This window comes from Nomascus leucogenys, chromosome 21 (genome assembly GCF_006542625.1).
Source record: "Nomascus leucogenys isolate Asia chromosome 21, Asia_NLE_v1, whole genome shotgun sequence".
NCBI classification, from domain to species: Eukaryota; Metazoa; Chordata; class Mammalia; order Primates; family Hylobatidae; genus Nomascus; species Nomascus leucogenys.
The window spans coordinates 52,883,685-52,898,757 of record NC_044401.1 but is presented as its reverse complement, the minus strand read 5'-3'; the positions used below and the strand labels follow the sequence as shown (position 1 = coordinate 52,898,757).

The 15,073-nt window shown below is 37.1% G+C and overlaps 1 protein-coding gene across 2 annotated transcripts in view; it reads left to right on the top strand.

The window, feature by feature from the left end:
• Positions 1–15,073, top strand: part of PPARG (peroxisome proliferator activated receptor gamma) — an 85,310-nt gene that overhangs the window by 33,604 nt on the left and 36,633 nt on the right. The window contains exon 4 of one of the 2 annotated variants that reach the window (XM_003264989.3): positions 8,041–8,179. In XM_003264989.3, coding sequence (XP_003265037.1) covers positions 8,041–8,179 — 139 coding nt within the window. Of the gene's footprint in view, positions 1–8,040; positions 8,180–15,073 lie in introns of those variants that run through there. The other variant, XM_030801843.1, reaches the window with a different exon arrangement.

Here is a 15,073-nt window from a genome sequence, read left to right as displayed (position 1 = left end):
ACATCAGCAGTTCCCAAAGTGTGGCTGGGGCTTGGACCCTTTCAAGGCATCCATGAAGTTGAAACTATATTCATAATAATGATTTTTATTACTTTTTTCACTTTCATTCTCTCAGGAGTGTATGTGGAGTGTTCTGGAAGCTACATGATGTAGGATGATGACATAGCTCTGGTAGCTAATGGAATGTTTGCTTATATGTTCTTGTGTATAATAATTTCTCAGTTGTAATTTCTAGTGTGATAAATGTCAGTAAAGATAGCCCACATAAACAAAATCTCTTTGGGGTCTTCTATAATTTTAAAAAGAGTAAAGGGATCTTGCAACCATAAAACTTTCAGTCTCATTCTGAAGAAATGCAGTTACTCATTCTTTGCTACTTTGAAACTAAACAAAATTGCTGCCACATTCTGAATACTGCTGCATTAGACCAGTGGCTGTCCGTAAAGACATCTCCTTAGCTTATAACCAATACGCAATAAAAAGCCAGGAAAATGGAATTAGCAAATGTGTTTAACTCATCTGCATGTATTTTCTGAGAGGTGTTTTGGAAGCTTCACATTTGCTGTTGTAGTAGAATGTGGGTTATATTCATAATTTAAAAAATACAGTTGACCACAAAGCTGCAGGCTTATCTATGGATTGAAAAGAATAAACACAGCATAAAACAGCTGTTGGTAGATCTTCCTAAACAGTTTTACAATGTAAATGGAACAGGTTTATATTAGTGATTCTTGCCAAAATTCAGTCAGACAGATGAGAATGGGTAGATTGGGTTTGAATTAAGGTGAAATAGTTTCAGATTCTTGGGTGTGTTAATATTGCAAACTTAAGTAAAATAAAACCTTTAGCAACTGAAAGATATACATACTTTAGAGCTTGGAAAGCTATAATTTATTTGTTGTTTACATGTTGGACACATTTTTTTCCTTGGTAAGTTCCATCCTATTTTTTATCTTTAGTGAAAGATCATTTTGGAACCATAGCCGTACCTAAAGATATAAGTAAATACAGTCTACCATACAATACAATGTAATCTAAGTTCGTATTTCTGTATACAAAAGAATGCCGTGTGCTTGTTAGCCACTTGTATGTCTATTCATCCCTACTTCAGAAAGAGTTTTAATTCTTCTCACCTGCCAGTCATAGCTTATTAATCCAACTTCCAGGGGCCAGACTGCTTCATGGGAAAGCCAACTGCAAGCCCAGCACAGGGCTGTTAATTTCATTGTAAAATCAACAACACCATTCTGAGGTCTCATTGTCCCTGATGTTTTGTTAAAATTAAAGCAATTAAGGAGAGATCAAAGAAATTTTTTCAAATGATATGAAAAATTTGTCTGTTACTTTCTAACAGACAAATGTGCAGACATTAGAATAAATATATACACAAAACAATTTTCTCAAATGGTGACTGATGCATCTCCAACACACCACGTCACAGACTTCCTGATCATCAGAAGAGTAAGTTGTTGAAAATGCATTGTTCTATGGACTCTGAAATAATAAAAAAGAGTTTTATTAGAGTGCTTCTTCATCAGTAATATGAAGAAAATTTGGAGAAGCCGGCCTTGTTCTGTAAATCAATAAATAATTTTACAGAAAAGCACTCGATAATATCCTTACATCTTCCTCTCTAGATTCCTTGAGTTAAATGACAAGAAAACACTTGGTTGTCATGAACTCGGTGTAAAAAAAGTAAAGCAAGTTCCAAGATGCATGCTAGGATCTGTGTATTCAGTTCAAGATTTTATTTACATATACAGTGTATAATGTTCAGAATGATTATTCATTGAAAGACCTTGGATCATCATAAAAAATGTGATACACTTTTGAAAGGCATCAGCTGAATCATGTCAGAAATTTCCATTATAAGAGTTAAACTTAATTCTCTTTTTTTTTTGAATGTGTGTCAAAGATTTATTTAAAACCCATTAATGAGGGAAAAGCAGGATGGTAAATCTAGTTCAAAGAAGAACTTGAAGGACCAAGAATGTATAGTCACTGAAAGAAAGAATCCTGAAATAAGATTCAGAGTGGTTAATGTTCTACAGGGCAATAAAACCATAACCTTGAGGTTATCTTTTCTTTTTCTTATTATTCTTATGCTTTAACTTCTAGGGTACATGTGCACAACGTGCAGGTTTGTTACATAGGTATACATGTGTTGTGTTGATTTGCTGAACCCGTCAACTTGTCATTTACATTAGGGATTTTTCCTAATGCTATCCCTCCCCCAACCTTCCACCCCCTGACAGGCCCCAGTGTGTGATGTTCCCCACCCTGTGTCCATGCGTTCTCATTGTTCCACTCCCACCTATGAGTGAGAACATGTAGTGTTTGGTTTCCTGTCCTTGTGATAGTTTGCTTAGGATGATGGTTTCCAGCTCCATCCATGTCCCTGCAAAGGATATGAACTCATCCTTTTTTATGGCTGAATAGTATTCCATGATGTATATGTGCCACGTTTTCTTAATCCAGTCAATCATTGATGGACTTTTGGGTCAATTCCAAGTCTTTGCTATTGTGAATAGTGCCATAATAAACATATGTATGCATCTGTCTTTATAGTAGCATGATTTATAATCCTTTGGATATATACCCAGTAATGGGATTGCTGGGTCAAATGGTATTTCTAGTTCTAGATCCTCGAGGAATCACCACACTGTCTTCCACAATGGTTGAACTAATTTACACTCCCACCAACAGTGTAAAAGCATTCCTATTTCTCCACATCCTCTCCAGCATCTGTTTGTTTCCTGACTTTTTAATGATCATCATTCTAACTGGCGTGAGATGGTATCTCATTGTGGTTTTGATTTGCATTTCTCGGATGGCCAGTGATGATGAGCATTTTTTCATATGTCTGTTGGCTGCATAAATGTCTTCTTTTGCGAAGTGTCTGTTCATATCCTTTGCCCACTTTTTGATGAGGTTGTTTGTTTTTTTCTTGTAAATTTGTTTAAGTTCTTTGTAGATTCTGGATATTAGCCCTTTGTCAGATGGGTAGATTGCAAAAATTTTCTCCCATTCTGTAGGTTGCCTGTTCACTCTGATGATATTTTCTTTTGCTGTGCAGAAGCTCTTTAGTTTAATTAGATCCCATTTGTCAATTTTGGCTTTTGTTGCCATTGCTTTTGGTGTTTTAGTCATGAAGTCTTTGCCCATGCCTATGTCCTGAATGGTATTGCTTAGGTTTTCTTCTAGGGTTTTTATGGTGTTAGGTCTTACATTTAAGTCTTTAATCCATCTTGAGTTAATTTTTGTATACGGTGTAAGGAAGGGATCAACAATTCTCTTATCAAAAAACCTTCCTCTCCTAACCATGCCAAATAACTGAGCACTCTGTGAGTCATCCAGCTGTCAGCTAGCCAAGTAGCATTTTCACCCACTAATATTAGTCTTTAAAAAGCAAGAATCAAAAGAGAAGTCAAGGAATATCATAAAATATCTATGATCACAATGGTAAACATCAAAATTTTCACCAACATTTATCAATGAGAACAGTTCTATACATTAGCATTCTATTCATCTGTGAAAAAAAAATTTTTTGATATCTGAAGGTCCTCAGAACCCTTTGAGAATTAAAGAGACTTCAACTGCCAGCAAATTCTACATCGGGCATATTCTTTAAGACATTGTCGATCTCACAAGAGGTAGAGAAAACTCTCCAAAACATCAGTGAAACAAAATGAAACAAACATACCTTCAGTTCCAAGCTGTGAGCTGCAGGCACACTTAGCATGTCAGGGTTTTCCCCATGATAGATGCCCAGAGAGGTACAGGGGTGAACATTGCCCCAAAGGCAGATGGCTGTAGCAGTTTTCTGAGGAATCAGTGAGAAGGAGCTGAGTGTAGGGCTTCTGAATTAAGCCAGGATTCTCAAAAGTGTCTGAAATAGTCATAAGTCAGTAGCACCCCTGGCTACTGAATTCCTAATTTAGACCTTGTAGGAGTCCCCCAGTTTAAGGTCAAGAAACGAGTTCCAAATAATATCAGCAAGCATGTGAGAAGCTAACCATCTTGAATGACATTCATCAACAACAAGAAAACTGATACAGACTCCCTGCTCTTCCCCTACCTGGGGAAAGCAAAAATTGGGATTGCCTGATACAGAATATAAAATAGCTATTATGAATTATTTAAAGGAAGAGGGCATAGGCTTGCAACAATAAACTATTAGGAATAACCAGGATGATTTGAAAACCAAGTGAAAAAAAAAGTGAAGCTTCTAAAACTTAAAAGTATAATTATTGAAATAAAAATTCAGTGGAAGGGTTAGATAGCTTACTGGACACAGCAGAAGAAAAACCTGAAACTGAAAGAGATATGCAAAGAAACTACCAAGAATGAAACCAACAGTGTCTTAAAGAATATGCCCTATCCAGGATCTGCTGGAATTTGAAGGCTTTTAGTTCTTGAAGGATTCATAGGATCTTTGAATATTAAAGAGGTATGTCTTCTTCACTGATCAATGGAAGAGTAAAGTGCAGAACTGTTCTCACTAATGAACTTTAGTGAGAAATGTTTGTTTTTACTTTTGCCAGTGTAATTATATATTTTCATGTTATTTTGCTTCTGTTCTGATTTTTACTTTGGCAATCAATATTAGTAAGTAGTGAGAAGAAGATGGAAAATAAAAGAGAGGCATTCAGAAATGTGAAGGCTAGAATAAGAAAGTCTAGTACTTATCTAACTGGAGTCCAGTACTGATGAACATGTGAAGCCGTAATGCAGAAACAACATATCCAAGAAGATAAATGAAAATAAATTCATGCCCAAACACGCTGCGATTAAACTGCCAAATACTAAAGACAAATAGGGAGTATAAAAGCAACCAAAGAGAAAAGATACATCACCTTAGAAGTAAATTGACAAGAGACTTCTCAACAGCAAAATGGAAGCAGAAGGATAATGGAATTCAAAGTATTAAGAGAAAATAACTGAGTACTCGGTAATCTCTCAAGAATGACAGTGAGCCAGGCGTAGTGGCACACGTCTGTAATCTTAGGCCTTTGGGAGGCCAAGGTGAGTGGATCACTTGAGGCCAGGTATTCAAGACCAGCCTGGCCAACTTGGCGAAACCCCATCTCTACTAAAAATACAAAAAAAAAAAAAAAAAAAAAAAAATTAGCCAGGTATGGTGGTGCATGCCTGTAATCCCAGCTACCCAGAAGGCTGAGGCCCAAGAATCGCTTGAACCCAGGAGGTGGAGGTTGCAGTGAGCTGAGATAGCACCACTGCACTCCAGCCTGAGCAAGAGAGCGAGACTCTGTCTCAAAACAAAAAACAAAACAAAACAAAAAAAAAGAATGAGAGTGAAATGAAATATCTATTGGTTGAAAAAACAAAAATACTGAAAAAGTACATTTCAAGGATACTAAGCCAAACAGAGAAGATATTTGAACATCTGTAACACACAACAGATTAATATCTAGCATATTTATAAAAAAGTCTAAAATTCAATTTTAAGGAAAAGACAATTAGAAACTGGGAAGTGAAAAGCCAGGGACATACAAATCAAGATTTAAATTCAATTTTATACATTTTAGATTGTCAAAATTAAGAAGTCTAACAACACCAAATGTGGAAGAGACTTCAATTTTCATAAAGCGCTTGTGGGGAGTGTAAATTGATAGCCACTTTGGAAAACAATTTGGCATTATCTTGTAAAATTTTAATATTCACACATTGTACAACCCAGAAATGCCACTTAAAAATATTTACAGGAATATTTAGAGAAACTCTTCTCATAATAGCAAAAAAATTGACATTTCAAACGTCCATCCGCATACAAATAGGTTAATAAATTATAGTATAGTCATACAATGGAATACTGTATATTTATGAAAATTAGTAAATCGTAGTCTTTCACTAACAAGAACTTAAATTTTAGAAACCTCATACCAAATTTTAAGTGTCCCAAAAAACTACATATAGCATAATACCACTTAATAAAGCCTCAAAACAAGCAAAATTAAATAGTATATTATTTTGTTTTACATAGTAGGTGATAAAGCTGTATTTTCTTCCTTTTTTTTTTTTTTTTATTTTGAGACAATGTCTCACTCTGTCACCCAGACTGGAGTGCAGTGGTGCAATCATAGCTTGGTTTACTGTAGTTTGACCTCCTGGGCTCAGGTGATCCTTCCATCTCAGCCACCAGAGTAGTAGCTGTGACTGCAGGTGCATGCCACCACACCTGCCTAATTTTTTTGTATTTTTTTATAGAAACAGGGTTTCACCTTGTTGCCCAGGCTAGTCTCGAACTCCTGGACTCAAGCGATCCATCCGCCTCAGTCTGTCAAAGTGTTGGGATTACAGGTGTGAGCCACCACACCCAGCCTATATGTTCTTAAAGATCAAGGAAATGACAAACCCAAAATTGAGAATAATGATTATTTTGTCAAGCTTTTTGCCTTTGTAACATCTCAGTCACAATTTGGAATCACAAACTACCAGAGATGGAAGTGCTTTCTCATTTTATAGTTGAAAAAGGTGAGGCCCAGAAAGGAAGTTACGTGACATCTGTATTAATTCCACAAATTTTAATTTAGCACTATCATAGGCATTTGGATTCCATCCAGGGGTATAAGAGACTATTCCTGCCCCTGAGGAGCTTATAATTTTAATTGAGCAGTGAGGGAGGGGCAGAAAATAAACACTTAAACAATAATAAGTAAATTCTGTGGTTTGTTAGAAAGTCATAAGTGCTATTGGAAAGAAGAAAAACTGGAGCAGAGTAAAGAGGATCAAGTGTTCCAGAAGAGAGGTGGGGCAGGGACAGGCCACAGCATTAAATAGTTTGGCTTAGCCCCATTGAGAAGGTGAGACACAAAACTTGAAGGCAATGAAGGAAATAGGCAAGTGTGTATTTAGAGAAAGCTTTCTTCTTGAGGAAAGAAAGAAGTCAAGAGTGATTTCAAGGATTTTGGCTTGAGAAACTGGGAGGATGGCGTTGCATCTGCTGAGATGGAGAAAGCCACAAGTGAAGTGAGTTTGTAGGGGAGGGTCAGGACTTCAATTTGGACAGGCTGGCTTAGAGATGGCTATTAATTATTTAAATGAAGCTGTCAAGTAATCAGAACATACTCATCCAGAGTTCGAAATGGAAGTTTGGAGAAAGTTAAAATGCATGTTAGTGACTAAAGCAATAGTAATGCAGTGTTTTTTGCACCAAACAGGGCCAGATACATTTGAAAGAATTAGCAATTAAGTTTTATGAAGATGAACACAATAGAAATGAATTAGGAATATGACGAACCCAAAAAATGGAGTCAGAAAACATATCCCATTCGATTTTTTTCAGCTCTTTCCAAAGACGTAAATATAGCAGAATATTCAGTTGGCCTCAAATTGACGTATTTGACATTTTGAGATAGCAGTCGATTTTGTGAGGATTTATCTGATTACTTCTCATGTTATTCCCATAGTTTCTTTCTGTCTGTAAGCCACAACAATGATGGGGCACACTTTCAACAGCATAAATAAGCAAAACAAATTCTGCAGGAAATTATGCAACATAGAGAATTCCAAAAAAATTATCCACATGTGGATTTTTATTGGCCCTGATCATGTTTTAGAATGAAATGATTATAACTTTGCCAGGCTGCTTAGCACAATTACAAAGGCTGGGGCATGCTGTTGGAATGATTTACAGAGAGACTTAACTGATTACATGGTGTTTTATTTGCATTACATTAAATCCAGAGCACTTCTTAGAGCATGCTGAAAACCAAATGTAGAGCCAAGATCCAATGAAAGCCGCAGCTGGATGTGGTCAGTGTCTAAGAGCTAAAAAAGGGACCTGGAGATCCTCTGGTTCTTTATTTTATAGCAAAGAAAATTAAGTTCCAGAGAGGTTAAGTGACTTGTCTAAAGTCACCAGTGACAGAATTGTATCAAGAACCTGCCTTTTCTGATTCCCAGGCCAGTATACCTTTCGCTGTAGGTTGCTGCTTCCATGTGTCATAAAGACTTAAAATTTGCTTCTTTTATATATATATATATATTTTATATATATATATATATATCCCTTTGCAGGGTTTCTTCCGGAGAACAATCAGATTGAAGCTTATCTATGACAGGTGTGATCTTAACTGTCGGATCCACAAAAAAAGTAGAAATAAATGTCAGTACTGTCGGTTTCAGAAATGCCTTGCAGTGGGGATGTCTCATAATGGTAAGTAAACAGTCATCACCATATACTTTATTATTCTCATTATAGCTGCCAGACCAGTGGACACTAAAGCCACTGCCAAAAATGTGTACAGTTTTTCCACCAAATACCAGAATTTAGAATATTGCATGCCGATAAAACATTTCTCATTTAGGTCAGTGTTTTTAATGTTTTATTATAGAACCTTTCTCTCTGTGGTTGAGCATCTGCCATGAGGAGAGAAGAGACTTGAAAAATCTGGGGGATGATGGGAAAAACTTTAGTGTTAGAACAAATATAATGATCATCATGATTAACTTTTATATTGCTCCATGCATTAAAAACAGAATTAAAATTTACTTTTGTGTATCAGTAGTGTCTTTCTACTTTAAATGTAAGAAAATCCTGAAGATGTCTGGGTCTGAAATTTTAAATGGCATATGAGAATTTAGACTCATTTAATTTTTTTTTTTTTTTTGCTGTTTATTATACAAAGACGAGTATTCCTTTCCTTCACTTCAAGGAACGTCCATGAGTTGAGGAAAGGGTAAAACAAATTATTTTTATAGTTCTGCAAAACTTCAAAGCCATAGAAACATAAGAGAATAAAACTTTCTACTTTTGAAACCTGTGTCTAAAGTCAAGCTTATGACTTTGGGTGTCAACTTAAGGGAAATGATGTAGAAGACCTGAGAAAAGACCCATTATTTCATGATCTGTGGAACTAACTCAGTAAGGTCCTGGAAGACAAACATGTTTGAAAAAATAATTCTTGGTCACTATTTGGTTCTCATTGGTTGCCTGGCTGACAAAATAAATTTTAGGTGTAACTTGATAGTATTATATGTGTCTAGTATTAATCAGTTCTTTTCAATGCACTCAAGAAATAAAAAATGCCAACATGATCAAATTAAATTTGAAGTTTCATTTCATCAGCTATCCTATTTTTTCTTTCTTTTGTTTTCATCTTTCTCAAAACTGATCTAGTAAGAAGGCAGTCTTCACCTATATGCACTCTAGAGCATCTGAGAAAATTAAATTTTTGCTCTATCATGCAGATATTTGGTTTTCACAGTGGAAACCATCAAGATATTTGAGAGTCACTCATTGATTAATAACCTACCCTTTAAAAATAGTTCACAAAATTCTATCTGTATGATTACTGTGGGTCAGTTCTTCTAAAGGCAAGAATGTATTTTGAATAGAGCTATCAGCAGCACTGAACAGGATGGAAATTTGGTCCAACTTTCCTCAACAATTGACTACATCTGCTGTATACAACTGTAGTCATGGATTGCAAAATAATTTGCTGGTTCAGTTCCATCAGTTTCCTTTTTATTTCAGACCTCATAAAACATAAGGGCAAGCTTCCAAGTCAAGGGTTGTATTTTAGGTGATGCAATCAAGTTGCAATAAACTTATTTCATCTTTATGAAGAAATCATTGACTTTGAGGTCATTATCACTGAAACAGCCTAGGAAAGCATGCCAGTTCCGCTTTTAACACTATTTTTTGCCTATTAAAAAATTATCACTTCACACATTCATGTAAAATATAATTCCTGTTACTTATAGGCAATGCATACATTGATGTAAGATATATTTCCTGTTGCTTACAGGCATTGCATATGTTTACTTAAAATCAATCTCCAATTGCTTATTGTTTATAGGCAAATATTATTTAAACCCCAACCTATATAGTATGGATTATACAATTTTCTCCTCCCATAAAATCAAAGAAAACTATCATAAACTTGATAGGTCACATTTTGACTTCATATGACAATTTATTTTATTTCTAGAGGGTCAATCTTGATAGGGAGTGTTTGTTCAGTTCTAGCAAAAGCAAGAAAATATAGGAATTAAGTGTCATGACATCAGAGACTTAGGCAGTTCAACACTTCAAAAATTGCAAACATAGCTAAGAAAACCTCAGAGGTTTTTATGGGAGTTTGTTTGCTGCACAGAAAAGAAACATCAGACTAACAACAAGGTTTTGATTAGTTTTGCCTGTTAGCTGCATGAAGAAAACATTTCTAAATACAAAGTTTTCTAGGAAGTTGAGTCACTATTTAAAATCCATTGCTTTGACCAATGTGAAGCCAACAGGGTTTTCGTTCATATAGAATGCCTTTTTATCAAAAGAGGCTCTGAGTGTTATACCAAAATCAGCACCCAGCTGTTTTCAGTATGTGCAAGAAAACATGAACGTCCCCCAAAGCAAATGTACTCCATTCTGTGTTAACCTTATTTCTGCTCTCTGGTCTCTGATTAGTCTGGTTGATGAATGTAGCTTCCCCTTTGGCCATGCACTCACAGCTTTGAAGGAGGCTTCTGAAGGAACTGGTAGGGAACCCTAGGGGCTCTTGCTAATGTTGTTGGATAGTCACTGAAATCAGTGATCACCATGTCCTTTCACTTTGAAAATTCTATGATTCTGTATAATCAAACAACCTAACTCACTGGATTTTTCACTTTTCAACCAGCTATTCTGTGTCTTGCAGTGCTCTGGTCTTCACAAATATGTAGGCACCTGGCATGTCAGTTGCCTGAATTTGAAAGTTTTCACCTATATGTTTTGGTACCATAAAAATAAAAATATAATTTATATATCTGAATCAGGTCTATATGTTATGATCAATTGCTCAGCAATTTCAGGCAGTTGGTTTGATGGTTATGTAGTGATGTAGCCTGAGAGCAGAAATCCAGAGCCTCTGGGCTAGAGAAAGTATAAATGACATCCTAGGCTATGTAGGGTTACAGCTCTTCAGAAGGAACTTTCATTTTCATTGTGACACATCGCCTACATGTTGTAGAAGAACATAGTTTCAGAATTCTTCCAGTTAGAAACATAGTTTCTCAAATATTCACTTTCAGCATTGGGTAGAAAAAGTACCCAGGTGATGGACTGATTGATATGTTTCAGAAATATGTTTTTTCCTGCAAGTAATGAAAATAAACACACGTTCCTAATTATTTTGGTCATTTAACAACCCATCATTTCTAGACCATGGGTTAATTCCACCGATTGCTCAGAAGCCTTCCTGAGTCATCTCAAGCACAATCAATTCACTACTGTGTCTAGACACTGCCCTTAGAGGAAAGCTCAAAATGAAAATGAAGCAGAAATACAGACCCGCTTCCTAGGCCACTCAGCAGTGCATGTAACTTACCAAGTGATCATTGCATCAACTACTCTTTGTTAGTGAAGCTGGTGTCTGCAGAATCTTGATAAAAAGACTCATAGATAATGTTGCTTCTTTAGTCAGATGGGCTCTTGCACGCATTTTTATAGTTTTTCAAAGTAGTCATTTTTGTTTTAAAATCTTGCTGCCAAGTTCTTTATAGTAACCACATTTTAAAAATATGTCTTCTTTATTTTTTATTTTTTATTTTTTTTTTGAGACGGAGTCTCGCCCTGTCACCCAGTCTGGAGTACAATGGTACGATCTCGGCTCACTGCAACCTCCACCTCCCGGGTTCAAGTGATTCTCCTGCCTCAGCCTCCTGAGTAGCTGGGATTACAGGTGCCCCCAACCACACCCAGCTGATTTTTGTATTTTTAGTAAAGACGGGGTTTCACCATGTTGGCCAGGATGGTCTCGAACTCCTGACCTCAGGTGATCCGCCCACCTCAGCCTCCTAAAGTGCTAGGATTACAGGCATGAGCCACCACGCTGGCCTTGTCCTCTTTATTTTTAATAAAATTATTTAGTCATTAAGAATTTTGGCTAGTGGGCTGGGCAAGGTGGCTCATGCCTATAATCCCAGCACTTTGGGAGGCTGAGGTCAGAGGACCACTTGAGCTGAGGAGTTCGAGACCAGCCTGGGAAACATGGCAAGACTCCATCTCTACTAAAACTACAAAAAATTAGTCGGGCATGATGGCTTGCGCCTGTGGTTTCAGCTACTCGGGAGTCTGGAGTGGGAAGATCACTTTAGCCCAGGGGGTGGAAGTTGCAGTGAGCCGTGATCGCACCACTGCACTCCAGCCTGGGTAACAGAGCAAGACCCTGTCTCAAAAAAAAAAAAAAAAAAAAAATTTTGACTAGTGAATAATTCATATTCAGAGCTCTTTTTAATGTATGAACTAAATAATAAAATAGTAAGTTTAGGCTAAGTGCACTTTTTATTTTTAAAATTTTCTGTATTTATTATTACTATTTTTAGACATGGAGTCTCCCTGTGTTGCTTAGGCTGGGCTCACCTCAGCATCTGGAGTTGCTGAAACTACAGGCATGTGCCACTGCACCTGACCTATTTAAGAAAATAATCTAGAGAAGAATTGACATGTTATTTATGAATCATTCAGTTAGGTTTTCTCTATAACATTGAGATTTTGTTAAAAATATGTTTTTCATAAATTTAAAAACTATTGAAATCTTAGCTTTGCTGACTAGGATGTCTTATTATATAAATGAGAGAGAGTTTATAATTTAAAAAAAAAAACTGACAACTTTCAAAATAGTTTCTCAGTGGCTTCATAAAAATCCAGAGAAAAGATTTCACAAATTTTTGCGACACTCAACCTTTTTTTTTTTTTAATTATACTTTAAGTTTTAGGGTACATGTGCACAATGTGCAGGTTTGTTACATATGTATCCATGTGCCATGTTGTTTTGCTGCACCCATTAACTCGTCATTTAGCATTAGGTATATCTCCTAATGCTGTCCCTCCCCCCTGCCCCCACCCCACAACAGTCCCCGGAGTGTGATGTTCCCCTTCCTGTGTCCATGAGTTCTCATTGTTCAGTTCCCACCTATGAGTGAGAACGTGTAGTGTTTGGTTTCCTGTCCTTGCGATAGTTTACTGAGAATGATAGTTTCCAGCTTCATCCATGTCCCTACAAAGGACATGAACTCATCATTTTTTATGGCTGCATAGTATTCCATGGTGCCACATTTTCTTAATCCAGTCTATCCTTGTTGGACATTTGGGTTGGTTCCAACTCTTTGCTATTGTGAATAGTGCCGCAGTAAACATACGTATGCATGTGTCTTTATAGCAGCATGATTTATAGCCCTTTCGGTATATACCCAGTAATGGGATGGCTGGGTCAAATGGTATTTCTAGTTCTAGATCCCTGAGGAATCGCCACACTGACTTCCACAATGGTTGAACTAGTTTACAGTCCCACCAACAGTGTAAAAGTGTTCCTATTTCTCCACATCCTCTCCAGCACCTGTTGTTTCCTGACTTTTTAATGATGGCCATTCTAACTGGTGTGAGATGGTATCTCACTGTGGTTTTGATTTGCATTTCTCTGATGGCCAGTGATGATGAGCATTTTTTCATGTGTTTTTTGGCTGCATAAATGTCTTCTTTTGAGAAGTGTCTGTTCATGTCCTTCGCCCACTTTTTGATGGGGTTGTTTGTTTTTTTCTTGTAAATTTGTTTAAGTTCTTTGTAGATTCTGGATATTAGCCCTTTGTCAGATGAGTAGGTTGCAAAAATTTTCTCCCATTCTGTAGGTTGCCTGTTCACTCTGATGGTAGTTTCTTTTGCTGTGCAAAAGCTCTTTAGTTTAATTAGATCCCATTTGTCAATTTTGGCTTTTGTTGCCATTGCTTTTGGTGTTTTAGACATGAAGTCCTTGCCCACGCCTATGTCCTGAATGGTATTGACACTCAACGTTTTTAAGGCAGTTCTCTCAGTGCCTTGCAAACAGCAGCTCTAGTGTATATTGAGAAAAGGAAAAATTCTGAATGGCAAATAATAGATTTCAACTTTAACCTATTACTTTTTATTATTATTAATTATTTTTGAGACAGAGTCTCGCTGTGTTGCCCAGGCTGGAGTGCAGTGGCGTGATCTAGGCTCACTGCAAGCTCCACCAACCGGGTTCACACCATTCTCCTGCCTCAGCCTCCTGAGTAGCTGGGACTACAGGCGCCCGCCACCATGCCCGGCTGATTTTTTGTATTTTTAGTAGAGACAGGGTTTCACCGTGTTAGCCAGGATGGTCTCGATCTCCTGACCTCGTCATCTGCCCACCTCAGCCTCTCCAAGTGCTGGGATTACAGGTGTGAGCCACCGCGCCTGGCTAACCTATTCCTTTTTTTTCTTTAGTCTTCTTGGTTGTGTAAAGAAAAATTACCCAAATCTTAACTTTCAGAAAAGGTAACAAAATCGTAATGCATGTGGCAGTACATGTTTGCTCCAGCTGCCCTGTCCCTCTACCCTGCGTGGACTCCAGAACCGCCCATGTTGGAGCCCACCTCCTTTCTCCACCCCTGCCCACTTTCCGCTCACACTTCAGGCAAACTCTGCATTTTGCTGTTCCTGGAAAATGGCTTATGCTTGGATACCTCTGGGCCTCTGTTGATATGTTTGTCTGTTCCCTGTGGAAATTCTACCTGACATTCAAGGCTGCATTCAAATGCCTTCCTTCCCATGAGACTTTTCTGATTCCCTGCTCTTCCTTTTCTATGTGTTTCATACCTTCCTGTGATATCACATTCTGCCTTAAAAAGCAAGAGAGTGATCAGATACATATTACCAAAAAAAAAAAAAAAAAAAACTACTGATAGCAGTAAAAATGATAGAGAAAAGACTGGAATTGGGAAATCCATCTGAAGACCAATGCAATATTAGGAAATAAGACATTGAGAAGGGTGAGAAGAAAGGAAATTGAGAGAAATATCAGAGCAGTGACCAATGAATAAAAGCGCCTGAAGGGAGAGAGGTTGTCAAAGATTATTTAGGATATCTAATTTGGGTGATAGAATGAATTAACCAAGAAAGGAACACAGGAATAAGAGCCGGTTTGGAGGAGAAAATTTTAAATTCAGTTTTATATTGTGTTAGAGATGCCTATGGAGTATCCAGCAACTATGTATAGAGGAATATAGGAGGATGTGAAAAATAAGGCTCCAAATTTCAGTAAAGAAAGAGCAGGAATCATCAGCACCCATTGTA